Here is an 18,015-nt window from a genome sequence, read left to right on the forward strand (position 1 = left end):
TGGGGAGCTGAGAGCGGGTGGGGCTGGGTCTGCCTCAGACTCAAGGACAGGAGTTCTGAGTACAACCCTCCGGTGAGATGGCTCTGGGATCTGACCAAGAGCCCAGCCTTGGGGCCTGGGGGCAGAAATGGGGTGGGAGGCAGCCTTCTGCAGAGGGGATGGGCTGTGGTTTCAGAGGATCTCCCCCACTTCCCTGTCCCTCAAGCCGAGCACTGTGCTTCTGAGGGTTCGCTGGTAACTCTAGGGAAGCAGCAGAGGTCAAAATAGGGCAAGTTTCAAATTGAATAGACATGTACCAAAGCCCCTGGCATAGCTGGGGTGAGGCTGGGGAAGGAGGGGGGGCCCCCACCGGCTCCTCCCACCAGGCCCAGCCCTTTGCTGCAGAGGCGGGGTCCTCCCAGTGTGGGACCCTCAGACCTGTTTGGGTCCTGGCTCGGGCACTTACCGAGGGGTCACCTCTCTCATGTGGGGCAACGACCAGTCTTATATGACCTACCTCATGGATTGCTTTAAGGATTCCAGCAGAACACCCGTGGAAGAATTTTGCCCACTGCAAAGCACTGCACAAATGTTTGCTGCCATTGATAAAAATACAAAAAAATAAGTCATGGGAGCTCCAACACCAAGACAAGGAATATGATGGGCCTTTGGATGCACTGGGTCCCATCAGGATCCCCCAGTCTCAGCAGGCCTTCTAGATGTAGCTCTATCTCCATTCTTTTGCTGCTTTGCCTGGAAAAACAATCTGGATTCCCCTACTCACTCTGGGCGCAGATAAAACCTTGGAGTGCCATTGAGAGCCCCCAGGTTTGGGGTCACGGGGTAAGGTACTCAACCCTGCTAGGTAAGAGGATCAGTACCCCGCCCCCCACTCCCTGTAAGGCAGGGAACTTGGAAGGAGAATACTTGCTGTGTGCAGCAAGCTAAGAACCTGCAGGCCCAGAAGAATTTGATTAGCATTTTATCTCTGCGTCCCAGAGCCTGGGAGCCTGGGGAGTGGAGGAGGCTGCCCCGCCCCGGCAGACACACCTGTACACCCACCTGTGTGGGACAAGGAGGAGGGGCAGCGGGGGCCCTCACAGGCCGCCAGGGCCACCCCCACTCCAGTGCCTCTCCCCGGGGAGCCTGCCTGGAGTCTCCACCCGGAGCTTAGACAACAACTCATCTCACGACCGCCCTGGTGAGCAGGGGTGCTGAGGGAAGCCCAGGTGTGTTCCTTCAGCAACAGGAGTCCCAGCCCCTTTCTGTGCTCTGAGTGTGAACACCCTCTCCCACCTCCCCCATAGCCCTCTTGCAATGAACCCTGGGTGCCAACGACAGCCCTGGAAAATAGGAAAATAAGATCTGTTGGTTCTGTAAGGCATGAGTCAGGGTTCTGTGGCAGCTAATGCCATCACCAACTTCCCTTCCCCGGCCGCCAGTGGAGGCTAGACAGGGAGCAAGTAGGCTGGGAAGGATTCCTGGTGGAAACCCAGAGCGGGCTGCCTCGCTTCCCTTCCCAGCTTAGGATCCTGTGTGCCCCTGCCTCCCAGGTGGGGTGAAAGCAGCCGCCACTGGTTGGCTAGAGCCCCTGTCTACACAGCCATAGTCTACAGGGGCCCCTCTTCTTTACCTCTAGCAATCCCCTTCTCCCTTCTCTTCCTCTGGTTCCCTGCCAGCCCCAGGCCCCCTGGAATGCTGGCTCCAATCTGGCTTCAAAATTTTTTTTCAGCCAGCCTTGATGGCAGACACTGGCCCTCACATCACCTCCTCTTCTGCTTAGCTGCCCTCATCCTTTGGATCCCTAGGCAGACATTCATGCTGGTCCTTAATTTTCCCTTACTGATCCAAGATTAAGGGACAGAGTAAGCACCTGGTGCTGCAAATCCAGCCCTGTGTCCTGCTGTCACAGTGGTCCTGGCGGCAGGTTTGGGGGACTCCCGTGGGGAGGCCCCCGGGCCAGCAAAGCCTCCCAGAGAGGCCACTCCTGCTGAGTCACTGGTTCTAGCATCTGGCCCCAGCCCTGTGTGTCCAGAGATGGGACTCTCTGTACCACCTTCTCAGTGGCAGACACACACTGCCCACATTCGGTGGGGATGACTCAGGCTGCACTGGGCCTGGGCTCGGAGCCCAGCATCATCCCCACCCCCAGCTCCTCCAAGAAGAGAAGGGTGATGAGACCAGGCTTTTGGCCTCTGAGAGCTTGCTGCAAACCCCAGATCTGGGCCTGTCTTCCCATCTACGAAGCAGAGGAAAGAATGCCCACCTCCCAAGATTGTTGGCAGCATCAGATGACACATTCACATAGAGCATTTAGCAGAGTCTGGTAAGTGCTCACTCTGTCAGTGGTATTTCTTGCTACTATTATGCAACGTATTGATTTTTTTAATAGTAAATTATTCCAGGGACCAGCGTAATGAGTGCCCACCCCAGGTTGTCTTCTTCCAGGCATCAATGTCCCACGGAAGCCAAATCAGTGACTAGGTACCAAATGTACACACAATCAGATCAAGGGAAGTGGCAGGGTGGGAGGGACAATGTCACCTGAGCTCTGAAAAAGCCCCATAAACTCCACTAGGCCTCCACTAGGGTACCCCTCCCCCTCCCCAACCCCAGGCCCCGGCCTCTGACCTGGGCTTGTCTGGATCTATGCAGTTTGCTTCCTCAATGCCCGGGATCCCCTTTTGAGGACACTTTCTCTGCCTAGACATGTTAGTGTCACTGACAAAGCCAGAGTCAGGCCCCTGTTCTCTGGGCCTCTGAGATGCCATTTCTCTTCCTATTATGGGTTAACTTCAAAAAACCAACCCTCACTATGCTGAGGATCCCCGCTTTTGCAGCCCACAGCCGGGTTGCTGGTGGGCAAGCTTGCCGCTCACTATGCACACAGCATGACAGTTACAAGGTGCTTCCACCCCACGCACGGCCTCGGTCGGTCCCAGCCCTCCCTCCTGAACTGTAAGGTCCCGTGTGACCACCCATCACATGGGCTTTCAATTCTCTTCCATCGCAGCAAAAAGCAATCAAGAGAAACAGCCAGAGCTACGACATCAAGGCAGGCACCCCCTCAGCTCAGGGGGGCCAGGACCACAGGTCAGCCTGGCTCCTCACCAGACCCTGCTTGAGGGCCCCCTGCCCCCAGCAGCAGCAAAGGCGACGATGGCTCTCACCTCTTCCTGCAGCCCAGCTGGGTGTCAGGAATGAAGGCAGGCAGGTGGTGGGACTCTGCGCAGCTCAGCTCCAGCCCCTTCCGACTTTGCAATCAGGGAAACGGGGCAGATGGGTGGGGAAAGAAGAAAGGTGGAGCGAGTGCTTCATCCAAGCAGGTCTCACGGCTCTGACCCCCCCCCCGCCCTCTGCCTCCTCATGCCCTCTGTGTTCCTTTCCCCAGTCTCAATTCCACTCTTCTGTTTCTGCCAGCAGGTGATTCTCTAGATAACCTTGCTTCTCTCCTATTTTCTGTCTCTTCTCTCCTCTCAGCATCATTTTTCTGTCTTTATTTCTAAATCTACTACATTCTCTTAAGCCCCTCCCCCTTTTTTTGGTCTATCTCTACCTCTCTTCTTTTCTCTTCCAAAGAAAAATAGTAAAATGGGAGAAGCCTGGGGCGCCTGGGTGGCTCAGTCATTAAGCATCTGCCTTCAGCTCAGGTCATGATCCCAGGGTCCTGGGATCGAGCCCCGCATCAGGCTCCCTGCTCCATGGGAAGCCTGCTTCTCCCTCTCCCACTCCCCTTGTTTGTGTTCCCTCTCTCACTGTGTGTCTCTGTCAAATAAATAAATAAAATCTTAAAAAAAAAACACTTAATTAAAAAAAATAAAATGGGAGGAGATAGCCACCAGCCTCCCATCAGCATCACATGCCCTGCCCGTCCCCCCGCCCCCCCGACACACACAGAGCCCAGGATCCCACCAGAAGGGCACGCTGGTGGTTCTGGGTGCCAGCTTCAGAGGCATCACTAATACAACTGCTCGCCTTCTCCACGTCAAACCCCAGGTGGACTCTCAGACAAGCACATCCTGAACTGGGGCAGTGTGGAAATTTGAACTCAGAAATGACCACACCAGGACAGAATGAAATGTTTCTGTGCTAGAGCATGGCCCCCCGTGGAGCCTTAGTGATCCAACACCTGTCCCTGCCTTGGCGTCTACACGGCACCCACACCCCATCCTGCCCCACCCAGCACCTTCCCTGACCTCCACTTGCTTATCTTAGCACCACAAGATGAGAGCAAGGACACACCCAGCCTCATCAGACTTTCTCAATTACTTTGACCTGAAGTCCCATGAGTAAGGAGTCTGACCACAACCCAAGATGGCTCCAAGGAGGAAGAAAACAAGGGGTACCCACATTCTGGGTGGTTCCCAGAAGTGCAATATGGGGAATAGTCTGGATCTGATCCCTGGGAAGGCAACAAGACTGGAGAGAAGACAGCACTGCCGCCTTATTAACTCATTTTGTTTCCTTCAAGCACTCATGCACCAAGGCCCTGCCTGGGGAAGGGGCACCTGTAGCCCGGGACCTCAAGAAGCCTCACCAAGCAGGAGAGCTCCACCCAAGGCTCTCCCTGGCATCTCTGACTCAACCTGATCAAATTCAGACTCTTCATCTCCCTCCCCAAACCCACCCATCACTTCTATCCGCCACCGCGGTAAATGCTACCACTATCTGCTCACTCAGAGAACCGGGACTCACCCTGGATCCTCCCCCTGCCTTGTTTTCCAAACTTACCAGTCGTGGGAGTCTAATTCATATGTAAAATTGCTCTCTCTTCTCCTGTCCCCCTAACCTGGGTTCAGGACCTCATCCTCACTCACCTGGACTCCTGCAAAAGCCCTATTATTCTCTGTACCCCAGTCTCTCACTCCACGACTGCCAGGGAGGGGCTTCTGAAATTAACAAGTCACCTCCTGCTTAAAAACTTCCACTGGCTCCTGATTGTCTAGAACTAGGATGTCCAAACCTCTTTGATCACTGTCAGTAACCAAAAAGTGTTGGTACCCATCCCTAAATATGTATTTTTATGTATGTATGTGTATATTGCATTTCCATGTACCACCATCATTATAGGGTGGTATAGGGAAATACCTGGTATATGATATATCTAAAAGACAATAAGCCTTTAGAGAAATAATATGACTGACATCAGGAGATTTGAATCTATGTTGCAAAGTTTACCTTGGTAACTTGGAATATTTCTGGTCAGCTTCCACTGACTACAGTCAGATTGTTACCATTTTTAACTGGAGATGGAAAGATAACAAGGAGCCCTTTAAGAGTGGGGGAGCAACCACCTTGCCATGTTCTTGCTGTCCACTTGTGCTTGCATTGCCACCTTCTCTCTAGCCCCCAAATGTCTTTCCACTTGCTGAGCCTTTATCCATTGTGTGAGGGTCAATCTAGTTAAAGCCAGATAAGATCACCCATAAATCCACTGCAGGAGCAGGTGCAAATATGTTGCAATATGCTAAAACTGAATGATGATGTGAGGAGCCCCTGCCGGTTTCATGGAACCCCTCAGACCCTCTCTCTTGCAGGCAACATGCATGACACGGGGGCTGAGTGCAGGCACCAGGGTCTACCGATACAGTAAATATTAGAGAAGCTCAAATTCTTGTTTTAAGTTTAAAAAATATACATAGAGGTTTCAATATTTTTTCTTATCCCAATGGATCCTCTTGCATAATCCCAGGGCTCAAGAACCCTACCTTGGGAATTTCTAGTGCATACACAGGGTCTGTGTCCAAATTCCTCATTCTGTGTACAGGTCCCACAAAAGAAGATGTCTTGTAAATTTCTCATATCGGAGGCCATGTATTACTTATGCTCCCAGGCCCAGTACAAGGCTGGCTGGGAGCAGGTGCTCAGTAAATATTTGTGGAATTAATAGCTGGCTCCCCAAACACACTCAGCCTCCTCTCTGTGCTGTGAGTCTGCTTTTCCCCCTTAGGGTCCCTACTTCTCCACCTGAGCAAGTCCTGTTCATCTTCATAAGCTCAGTTCAAATATTAATTTCTCTGGGGAGACTGCCCTGACCTCTGGCTCTGTTTGCTCTTTCAGTACAGCACGCACCAGGAGATCAGAGTGCTATGTCTGGGCCAGGCCACCCCCACCCACCCTGCTATCCCCCACCAAAGAACTGAGGAGGCAAGAAAGACACTTCATTCATCTGCGTGTCCCCAGGACCCTGTAGCTGTTCAGTAAACGTCTGATGAATCAGAGATTCACAGAGGCAAGAATGAGGTCAAGGGATGGCCTGGGCCAGAGACTATCAGGCTCAAGAACTTTGGTTCAGGGTAACGGGCAAGGAGAGGATAAAGGCCATGGGAGAGGATGAACACCATGGGGTGTGAGGGGCATCCAGGATCATGTCTGCACGTTGAAATTCATGAAGTGCTGCTCACTGATGGCCTTTCAAGCCAGACGTGAAATCTACTTGGAGGAGGAGCAGGGCCCCAGGTGAGGGAATGAGCTCCTAGCACACGACAGCACTGTGTTGGCATCCTGGCAACCCCAGGGAGGCCAAGTAGCCTCAAGGAGCCAAGCCGCCTCCCCCCTCAAGCATCGCTCCGTGCCCAAAAGCACTCAGTCAAGCGAGAGGCACCAGCGTTACCAATAAATGATCATCTATGATCTGGCAAGGCCTGGACATTGACAATCTAAAAGCACTCCCTCTTCCAACGGGGTCAACCCAATGAACTCATTTGTTAATGGCCCGCCACCAACACCACCACCCACAGAGAAGTCTCAGCCACCCCCAATCCCTCCCTCAGTGGGTCCTTTTGGTTCTGTGTCTGCAGTGTCTACACTCCAGCTGCCCACCTGCTTGTGTTCCAGGTCAGCCTGCCCAGTACAGGCTGTGGGGTGCTGGGCCAGTTACCTCTGTTCCACAGCCATCACAGGAACAGAAAGACGGAGTCTACAAGCCTATCAGGACAGAAGCAGTTATGGTGCGCACAGCAGGCAGCACAGGGCAAAACAGAGTGGAAAGTCAGAACATGCCTCTTCCCTTTCTTCCTCCTCCCCAGCCCTGTGGACCACGCATTGATGAAGGCTTCCTCCATCCTTCCCCTGAACTACTGCCTCTTCCCCGTCTCTGTCCTCTCCCCTGCACCCCTGCCAGAACCACTGTGCTCTGTGGCAGGACCTGTGTTTTCAGCTACATTTACCCAAAAGCAATGTTGAAGCACCTTTTGTGTGGCAGGCACTGCACTGGGACTGCAGGTAGAAAACAGTGGTCCCTCCCAGGAAGCCCGGGGCAGGGTCCGTAAGTACTTCAGGCTGTTTTAGTTAGCAGGTCACTAAGCTAGGACTCGAATGGAACCACTGGTCTTTCCAGTTCACCATCCCATCTCCATCGACCCCCTTCCCTCTCAGCCCACCCTCGGCACAAGGACTGGTAGCAGGAAGTCCCAGCATAAAGAGACTGTCCAGGGGCAGTGACAGAAACAGTGACCAGGCAAACATCACGTCTCAAACATCTCCAACCATCTGGCTCATGGCTCTGGTGGAGGAAATGCCTTGCGGCTGGTGGGGGGGGGGGGGGTCACTCACAAAAGCAGAAAACCCAGCACCTCCACCCCCACGAGACACAAGCCCACGGCACCAGGCTTCCACCCATCCTTCCATCCTTGGGCAGTGTTGGTCCGGCCTGACCTGGAAGGCCAAGAGCAAGATCCAGCATGACCCCATGCTTCCAGCCTAAGACCACCGGTCCCAGGCTGCAAGAAAAAAGCCTGGGGATGGCCACGTCACCTCCTACCTCCCCTCCCAGACACCATCACACTACGATGCAGAAAGGGGCACCCTTGGTGTAGCTGAGGTAGTAGAAGGGACTCTGAAAAAAAGCCAGAGCCAAACAGGAATACACAAGGGAATTTGCCACAATTAATATGATCGAGGTCAAGGATCAAAACTCCCATCTACGTTGGTCACAAGCCACCAGGATTTAGCTGCTTTCTGTGTATAACCATCAAGGAGGAGGAAGGACAGGGCAACTCTAGAGGAAAGAGGAAGAACACAGAGAAGATAGAACTTGGACAATTGCCACTACATTCGTGTGCTGGGGCTACAGTGACGAAGGCCCACAAACTAGGTGGCTTAGACAGCAGGGACCTATCATCCCACAGTTCCGGAGGCTGGAGGTCTGAAATCAGGGTGCTGGCAGGGCCAGGCTCGCTCTGAAGCCTCCAGGGGAGGATCCTGCCTTGCCTCATCCAGCTTCTGGTCACCCCAGGGGTCCCTTGGCTTTGCGGCTGCCCCTCACCATCTCTGCCCCCCATCTTCGCACGGTCCCTCCCTCTGGGTCTTCACATCATCCCTCCTCTGTGCGTGTCCGTCCCTGCCTCTTCTCACCAGTCCTGTCGGATGAAGGGCCCAACCTACTCCAACATGACCTAATCTTAACTAACTACAGCTACGCCAACCCTGTTTCCAAGTAAGGTCACAGCCTGAGCATTCAGGTGAATATGAATTCTTAGAGGATGCTATCCAACCCAGTGTAGACACCTAGCACCCAGCAGAAAGCTGTCCTGCCCAGTTGTCAAAAGAAGGTAGAAGAAAGTACCATGTGAAGGGGTTGGGGACTGGTCACTTTGAGATGGAAATCTCAGTAGCTGTGGGACCCTGGACAAGTCAGTCAGCCTCTCTGAGCCTCCATTCTTCGGTGAAGTGCCCAAGGTCATTTTGAAGGTCACAGAAGAAAAAGTGCTTTGTCACTGTAAAGCTCTGTACATAGACATGTGTGGTATTTCCTCACCAATTCATGCACATTCTCCCTCAACAACGCTAGATGAAACACTGATACTCTCACTGCCTCCTTGCTGGATGCACAGATTCTGCTACAATGCCCTCTGCACCTGTGAGGCCTATCACACTCTGCACCTGTCGGCTCCCTGGATGAACCAGGAGCTGCCCTGATCACATCAACCAGCATTCACCAACGTACGTTTGCAGAAAGTCAAAGCTGGGTCATTTGGGGATTTACGACTCCTAGATGGCACCCTTAAGTAGCTGGGCCAAAACGGGGGGAGGGGAGTTGTCCTGTTAAGCCTCTGACTAGCTCACCTTTTCCGCTGGTTCGGCCCCTGCTTGCACCAGGCACTCTGCTTTTGCATCTCTCCAGGGATCAGTCTGTAATCCCATCCCTGGAGAGGGGTAAAGTAGAGCCGGAAATGAGATGTGGGGGCTGGACACCTCCTGCAAGGGTCGTGAGATGCAGAACGAGCCAACAGAATGAGCCCAGCACATGGTGAACAAAACTCAGTGCAGCTCTAAGAACCGACCTAGAAGGAGCACAGGTGCAGGACAGTCCAGCCCTTCTCAGAACTGGTGGAGGGATGACATCCGGGCCCTCGAAATTCTCAGGCAAGTCCTGATCTGCAAGCAGCAGCTAGCCCCTTACCTTGACAGCGCTGTGGGGGAGGGCAGAGCCTCCCCCCCCCACGTTCCTCCCCCACGCTCCCTGCCACCCTATGAGGCAGACTGTGCAGCTCTTTGTACCCTGCAGGTAACTGAGGCCCAGAAGGGTAAGGGTCCTGCCCTCCCTACACACAACTGGCAAAGGGTGGCGCTGGAACCGGAATTACAAACACGCCGTGCTGACAAAGCATTAAAGAATGAATGACATGTGTGAATACACGGCACACGGTAATCCAGAAACACATTCTGAAGGTAATGACTCATTTAACCTGTGACTGAAATAATCCTCATGTTCACCTTTCTGGCAGTATTTCTGTGGCACTTACCGCGCACCACGTACCAGTAAGCACTCCCCAAACGTTAAGTCACTTGACTCTCACAACGGCCCTAGAAGGTGGGTCTCTTTACTGTTGCCCATTTTACAGATGAGCTAAGTGAGGCAGAGAGAGGTTGATGGATGTGCCCAAAGGTGAAACAGCCAGTAAGTGGCAGAGCCCTTATAGTCCAGATTTAAAGCTGTGCACAGTGATTACGCCATGGACACGCTACAGATCCTGAGAATATAAATGTAACAAAGTGTTCATCTATGCAATTTAATTTCTAGCCAGGTTCTTAAAAAAAAAATCATCGAAGTTCTATATGCTCATAGTCTCAGATCCACAGCACAGTTAGAATGAAAGGCAATGTCTCCCAACCCCGCTGCCCTCCCTATTTCTTTCAATCACCCGCTGCTCCAGGGCGGAGTGAAGAACATCTTCTGGAGACAGATGGAGAGAAAGGCTGGACTCAGCAATAGTCTGAAATTCATTCTTTGCCTAAGTTGCGGGCAGAAGGCCGAATGACAAGGTGTTTTTCTGAGACCAATATCAAATTACATGGGCAATGTGGAAACTGCCCCCAGGGCCCAGGCAGGCCCACACAGAGCTCTGGTGCTATGGGGGCCTGCGTGGCTTTTCAAGGTCTCTGGAGGACTCAGAGGCCACTGTGGACCCTCTCCCTGCACGATGCACCCACACGCCATGAAGTGGAAAAGGCCCGGGAGTCTTAGGTTACACAAACCTGGGGCCCAGCACGCTCTGAGCCTCAGTTTCCCCCTCTGTAAATGGAGGTAATAGCAGCACTCACATCCTAGGGTGGCCCTGAGTTCTAACTGAGGTAATGCATGTCTTTGCAGAGACACAAAAGCCTGGCACGCAGGAACCCATTAGATGTGTCAGCAAGGTTTCACTTCTGTGGCCTATTGAAGCAAAAGTGCCCTGTCCTTCTGTCAGATATGCCTAACTGCCCCCACCCCCACACTCCCAGCCTGAGTGGAATTCGCCCCAGCAAAGGCCACTAAAGGAAGGTCAGCTCCCACCTGACAGAGATCGCCAGGATCAGGCTTTCTCAACATCCCCAGGTCCCCCCTGGTGCAGACAGGTGAGGCTTAATTCCACAGCTTCTGGGCCGAAACCATGTCTTGGGAGAAGGGTTGGTTAGCAGTGAAAATCCTCTCCAGAAAGTTAGCGAATCAACAGAGAGCTACGCTTGCACACCTCACAGTGAGCTAAGGCGCCCCTTCTGTCCCGACAGATGCACACTGCATTCCCTACACGCTGCATTTCAGAGCCTTTGGCTTGGATGGTACAGGCTGTTGCTGGCACATGCCCACCGTCCGGGTCCTTCTCCTTGGAACTTCCCGGGAGGGGCCCCAACAGAAGGGTCTATCACTGAAACTGAGCTCAAATTACTTGGGCTCAGAGGAAAGAACCATAGACTCTGCTGGCTGGAAGGAACCCTAAAGGTTCATCTATGGCAAACTCCAGTCTCTAAATTCAGCTCACTCCAGAAATAACAGCCTCCACCCACTCCTAAGTGTGGGAAGAGATCTAGAACCGCATTTCTGAAACTCTGAGGTATATACGAATCACCCAGGGATCTTGTAATACAGATTCTGATTCGGTAGGTCTGTCGGGGCAAAGGTGGTGCTGAGATCTTGCATTTCTAACAAGCTCAAGGTGACACATGAATGCTGGGAGCTCCAAAGACACACCTGGAGCAGGAAGGATCTAGAAGGCTTGCTGCCCTCAGAAGCTCCTGCTTTCATAGGAGAAATGCCGTATGTGGGCCGACTGGGCTCCCTAACATACAAGCTATTTATTTTTTCCAACCACAGTGCCTTTATTTTTTTCTAAGATTTTATTTATTTATTTATTTGAGAGCAAGAGAGAAAGAGAAAGAGCGAACGGGGGGAGGGGAGGACTGAGGGAGAGGGAGAAGCAAACTCCCCATGGAGCAGGGAGCCCTAGGCAGGGCTCGATGCCAGGACCCTAAGATCATGACCTGAGCCAAAGGCAGGTGCTTAACCAACTGAGCCACCCAGGCATCCCACCACCGTGCCTTTAACACCACAGAAAATTAATTATTGGGTGGAGGAGCAGATGGGTGCTGATACCAACATCACGTGTACGATCAAAACAACTGGAAATTAATACACTGTCCTAAAAATGACCTAAGTAAAATGTCCTGGGGGAAAATGAAGGCAGAGGGAAGAAGAGGAAAGAAGGAAATTAAGGGGAGGGCAATAAATGATGAAAAAGGATCTCTGAACCCCCCAAGAGTCTTCTCTCTACCTCCACTAGGACACTGTGGAACTCGATGTGATTGATGGATACGTCGTACCCCCTCCCAGAGGTGTGTGCTCGGCCCGTGTCTCTCATCTCTGAATCCCTGGCACCTAGCATAAGAGCCGGCTCTCGCAGGAGCTCCACAAATACATATTCTGTGAAACAAATAAGGATAACGGCTCCATTCACGAAGCTTTTGTGTTTTTTTAGGTGCCAGATGGAGATTATCTCATTCAAACCTCCTAACAACCTTGTGAGGTCAGTACTATCATCATCTGCATTTCACAGAGGAGGAACACAAAGCTCAGGAGGATTGACTAAAATGGCCAGTCACCCAATCAGTGGTTGGGATGAGGACACAGGAATCCAGGCTCCTGGAGCCTGTGCTCTTGACCGAGGGAGAGCCAGTTTTTGTGAGGCCTGAGCATACCAAAAAACTGCTGCACAATTTCCAATAACATATGTCCACGTGGACAAATCACTAGGACCCTTCCTGGCCTTGGACAGGCTATGCAAGGGAGACGGCAGCTGGGGGTGGCAGGGGGACGTCTACAGCTCAGGCTGCATTAGCTTCATGGCAAAAGTGTCTCCCTCTGGCCTTGACCCATATGCTGGAAATGAGAGGGAAAGGAAGAGAAAGAGAGAGGAAGAGATCAGAGGAAAGCAAAAGGAAGTGGGGAGGGGAACCAGGATGGGACTCTAAAGAGATGGGTGGAAGAGAGCGAGAGTGGCCAGAGGGGGGACAGGAGGAGGTGGGGTGGGGAGCTAAGGCTGCCTCTGGGTGAATGGGGGGCCCAGCAGTAGTTTGCACCTGGCCCCTGGGAGGTGTGGGTCCTCTGTGCCTCCACCTGTAGATTCTGCAGCCTCTGCCACAGACACCGCAGCAACCCCTGCCTCTCCCCGAGCTCCCAGACCCACCTAGGAGCGGGGTCCAGGGCGGAGCCAGAAGGGTTGAGGTATCACCCCTCCAACATGGCACGCCCAGCAGCGCTCTTGTGGACACAGCTACCTCTCTTTCCTGGTTCATCACCTGAGCGCCCAGCAAGGAAATTCAAACCTGGGGCACAGAGAGGAACCCAGGCTAGGGAAAGGCCGGTGCAGGGTGGCCCACTGGCCTCTCACTGTCTGACTGGGAGAGTCCTCCTTAAAAGGGAGGCACCTGCCCAGGTCTTTGCAGCCTGTCCCCCGAACTCACCTGCTCTGTCCCAGACTTCCAGTTCTAAAAACCACTGCCATGTTGGCTCAAGAGAGCCTCCAGACCCACCTCGGGTCTCTGCTGCTCAGAGACAAGTCCAAGACCACACTATACTGAGTAGCTGAGACAGGGCCAACCATCAGTTAAATCTGTACCCCTTCTGCTCAGACACCACTACAGTCTTCCATGGGCCATGTTTCCCCAGACCATAGACCTGGGGCTTTAGACACCTGTACTGCATTCGCCCGTGCACATGGAGAACCAGAGTCAAGTCCCAACTCTGCCAAAAACTCGGTATTAAAGATTTAGGGGCCAGTCACTTCATGTCCATGAGCTCTGATTTCCTCAACTGTCCAATGGGAACAAAATGTTTCCTCACACAGTTGCGCGGGAATTAAAGAGATGGCAGGCACAAAGGGGCCAAGGCACACGTCTACCCCAGGCTGGTCTCCAGAAGGGCTTCAAAGCCAAGGAACTGAAGATCTGGATTTGTTCGGAATCTGACACGAACGTACTGTGTGATCTTGGGTACGTGGCTTTGCCTCCCTGAAATTTCGTTTCCTCGCCCACAACATGAAGGAATGGGAGAAGACAGCTACACGGGTTCCTTCCAGCTCTCTGGTTCTGTGGTTCAAGATGTCACCCTGTCCATCCCCTGACCAGGGGGCAACTCAGGCCAAGATATTCAAATCTGTAAGCACCAAGAAGGACAGGCAAGAAACACTCGGAAGGGATGCTGGCAGGTGCGCTGTGCATGAGCCCCTCACAGGCCAGCTCTACACCTGGGGGCCAGGTAAGGGCATGTAGCTCATTTTCTCAAGGGCAGAAACCGCTCTGTGAGCTTTCCCATCCTGTGGCCCCCCACATAGCAACAAACCGGTTCTACGGAGCACCTTCCCACAACCCCAATCAGAAGCACCCACACACTGCAAAGTCCCGCAGCGAGGAGAGAAAGAGAGAGCCTCCTGACATCTCTGGCTGGGTAGAAGTCATTCAGGTGGGAAGGCTGCTTTTGCAACACCTTAGGCGTGTCCCCTGTTCTGAGGCCAAAGGGCCATGAATGACTCCAGGTGTGTGCCAGCCCCTCGGACAGGTGTCAGATTACAAGACACATAATCATTCCAGTTTGGCAACTTCACCCGTGCGGTTGTTTTAATCAACTGGCCCCACAGTCCCCAAATCACTCCTGGAATACAGCAGTGGAGGCGACCAGGGTGCTAAGGAGAGAGGGATGCCGGACATGCAGGACCAAGGCCTGCCCTGCACTTAGGTCTCTGCCGGTCCGTGTTGCCCAGGGGCCTCTGACCTGCTGGCCAGCCAGGGCCTGATCCAAGGAGGCCCACCTTCTGACGGGCCGCCGCCCTCAGCTCCAGCCCGTAGAAAAATCTGGAAGATCGCAGAGCCAGCATGGTGAGTGTGGGGGCCTTCTGCTCTGAATTCTGGGGGATGGCAGGTCTCCCCATAAAGGGCCCTTCCAATAGCCTGAGAATTTTGTGACACCTTCCCAATTAAAAAAGAGGTCACAATGCATCACCCTCACATTCCGGCTCTTACAAGTCTCAGTACTCCTCTGCCCTCCTCTACCCCCCTGGGCCAACAGCCCCTGCACCAGTGCCAAGGAAGCTGGGGACACAGAGGCCAGGCCTCCCCTCTCTGACTATCCCCCTCCTAAATCTTGCCTGTTCTTCTGTCCACAGTCTCCTAGTCTGCCGGCTGGAGGCTGGCACTATTTTGCCAAGGGCGAGGGGCTGTTATGACGGCCCTCTGCCACCTCCCTGGGAAACCGACTCCTTTTCTTCTTAAAGCAAACAATGGACAGCTGCCTCAAAACAATCCAAGGTGTCTGTGGGGACCGGCTGGTCTCTTTCTGGGCCCTGCCCTCTCTCCTCCTCCTCTGAACACCTAGAGCTTCTTCACTGTCTTGGGACAAAGAGACTCAATCCCATCTTTCGAGGACAACTGAGGCCAGGGAGGGGAAGAAACAATAGCTGGGTCTGAGGTGGAACTCGGGGAATCCTCCTTTTCTGATTCCTGGTGAAGGTGCTGCAGCTGCCAGAAACCCAACACAACAATGAAGGGGAGGGAAGGGGAAGGTAGGGGAAGCTTCCATCCAAGGGGAACAGAGGTGACGGGCTGAGGCCCCACACGTGGCAGTCTCCTGACTCCTAGCCCGAGCTCTTCCCATGACGCTCCTCTGAAAAGTATGGCAAAACTCTAGCCCCAGTGCTGGGGCAGCTGAGGGTCAGGAAGGGGAAGGGCTTGCCTGCTCTACTCTATAATTCAGCCAGGACCAAAGCGCCAGCTTCCCCCAGCCCCATCCAAGGAAGCACCTAGAAGCTGAGCCCGCGTGCAGAGAAGCTCCATCCTGCTGCACTCTCACGAGAGAAGAGAAAGCAGTGCCTGCCTGCCCCGCTGTGAGCTGCTTGTTAGTGGCACTGAGGAGGCCTGGGTGTCTCTTGAGGGGGTGATGTAGGACGAGGTAGTTTCTAAGGCAGTTAACGGGAGCACAAACTATAGAATCAGAAGATCAAATGGCCAGCTCCCTCAGGAGCATATTATTCCCGGGACTTTGCACCCCTGTGCACGCACACAGTTGGCAGAAAGAATGGACTAAGAACATGAATAGCTGTGTGAACAGTGAAGCCCCACACAGAATTAAAGACATGGGACTCAAGAGGAATCCAGTCCAGGAAATAACATGTGGGTGGCAAGGCCAACACGGAGCTTCACCAGCCAGGGAAGGAGGCAGGGCAGGTGGGCACACTGTGCTGGGGGGCCAGGCCTGAGGCCCCAAAGGCAAGGCAGCAGCATGGCCAGGATCCTGGGTAGGACCAGGGAGCTTCTGGCCCCTGAGCTAGCCATTAAACCACCTGTGCCTAATAACCCAGTCATTTCCTCTAATGAGGCTGGGACAACCACAGCTCCCAGCCCTGGGGAGCAGTGAAACAACTCAGGCCCAGGCCCGGCCCTCCCTTCCCCTGCCCCTCCCTGCCTCCTCTCACCCCTGCCAGCCCCCACCCTGGACAGATTCCGGTTCTGCGGGGTTGCTACCTCACAGCAGTGGTTCTCCCTTGAGAACTGGGCAGGACTGGGTGGGCCCAATGAGAGCAGGAGCTGAGGAAGGCCCTGGGCAGAGGTCTGAGCCCGAGCTCTGTCCCCAAGGGGAATGTGTCCCTGGTTATCTCAGCTGCAGCTGAGCCCTGGAGGGAAGCCTCCCCATCCTGGTCTTGACTCCTTACTGTGCACGAGGCCCCAAACATACCAGGAGCCACCAGAGCAGCGTGTTAAACACCTGAGGTCGGTTCCGACCCAGCTGCTCCAGAGGAAGCAGGCCCTCCTTACCCTCTCCGCCTCTCCTTGCCAACTGCTTCAGCCCACAGGGTTTGCTAGGCTTGGCTGGGGCTCAGGAACGTGGCAGGTCAGCAGGCCCGCCTGGGTCTGGGAGCACAGACAGGCCCACCTCAGAGAGGCTGAGTCGGCAGCCCACTGGGCTCTGGAAAGACCCTAGAGGGCAAGATGGGCAAGGAAGGGCTAGGCCCCTGCCTGCTCCCACAGTCCCCTCACTACCTGGGTGAGGGGCCTGATGCTGTGACCCGCAAAGTGGCTCCATCCACCTAACCACTGAATCAGCCCCTATAATTGGCCAGCCTCCAGATGGCAGGAAGGGGGGCTAAAGGGTACAATGCCTACATCTGCCCTGCAGCTTCCCAAAATCCGGAGGAAGGACAGCTCCTTAAACAAAGGAGAGTGAGAGAATGTGGCAAGTCCAATACCAGGGTGACTACAAGGTACCCCTAGAGCAGAGAAGGCAGGGAATTCTCTCGAGAGTAGTCAGGAAGCTGTTTCAGAAGAGTATTTGCACTGGACCTTGAAGGATGAGCAGGCGCTCTCTGGACAGAGACAGCGGGAAGGGTATTCCAGGCAGAGGGACCAGCATGTGAACAGTAAGAGTGACACGGGGCGGGGGCGGGGAGGGGGGCAGGAGGCGCTGTGGCTGGAGCAACAGGCACAGGTGGCAGAGGAGAACACAGCTGAGGGCTGGATCCCCCAGGGCAGTCATCCAGGCCCCGACATGGAGCTTGGGTTCAGGGTCCCCGCTGAGCCATGGAGCTCAGGGGGCCGGGACAGGGAAGGTGCCCCAGCGGCTGCCGGGGAGGCTCACACTCCCAGCCAAGCCACATCCGAAAGTTGGTACAGGCCACCCTTCCCCACCAGACAGGACAGCAGGCATCCAGCTGCATTCATTCATTCCACAAAATGGGCGGCGGGCCTCCTCTGTGCTGGCTCTAGCCTTGCTGGAAAGAGAAAGCAGACGTGGGTCCTGCCGTCCCAGAGCTCAGAGTGCAGCGGGGGTGGAGGGAGGGAAGGAACAGTCACACAAACTCACAGTTAGCTAACGACAGACACACGTGGTGTGCTGATGCGCTGGGAGCTGAAAGAGCTCGGGCAGGGACGTGGGTCAGGGGCAGGGGAGCCTGGGCCGCACAGGAGCTTGGCGGGTGGGGAGAAGGGGCCATTGGGGCAGAGCCAACAGCAGGCGCAAATGTGGAAACACATCTCCCAGCCCCCTTCCACCTCCCAGGGCTCTTCGCCCGCAGCCTTTGGGTAGAGTTCTGGCCTGGCTCCTGACAGGGGGAAGTGTCTAGAACTCAGGTCTCCTCCACGCCCCCGGCCTCTCTCCCTCCAGCCTTCCTTGTGCGTGGCTGCGAAGGCCAGCAGTCACGGGCAACCACCACCCTGCACTCCCTAGCCTGGTTCTTTGACACAACCTAAGAGGAGCTGATTCCAAGGGGGGTGGGAGGGGAAGGGCTGTAG

At 54.2% G+C, this 18,015-nt stretch overlaps 1 protein-coding gene across 1 annotated transcript in view; it reads left to right on the plus strand.

Annotated features, from left to right (window-relative positions):
* Nucleotides 1-14,333: 14,333 nt before the first annotated feature.
* The window catches only part of TMPRSS4 (transmembrane serine protease 4), a 34,183-nt gene continuing 30,501 nt past the window's right edge, over nucleotides 14,334-18,015 (plus strand). Inside the window, exon 1 of the mRNA XM_073903810.1 lies at nucleotides 14,334-14,610. Coding sequence (XP_073759911.1) covers nucleotides 14,608-14,610 — 3 coding nt within the window. The 5' untranslated portion in view covers nucleotides 14,334-14,607. The remainder of the gene's footprint in view (nucleotides 14,611-18,015) is intronic.

Source organism: Callorhinus ursinus, unplaced genomic scaffold, assembly GCF_003265705.2.
Source record: "Callorhinus ursinus isolate GAN/ISIS: 27379988/994484 unplaced genomic scaffold, GSC_fseal_2.0 scaffold19, whole genome shotgun sequence".
NCBI lineage: Eukaryota > Metazoa > Chordata > Mammalia > Carnivora > Otariidae > Callorhinus > Callorhinus ursinus.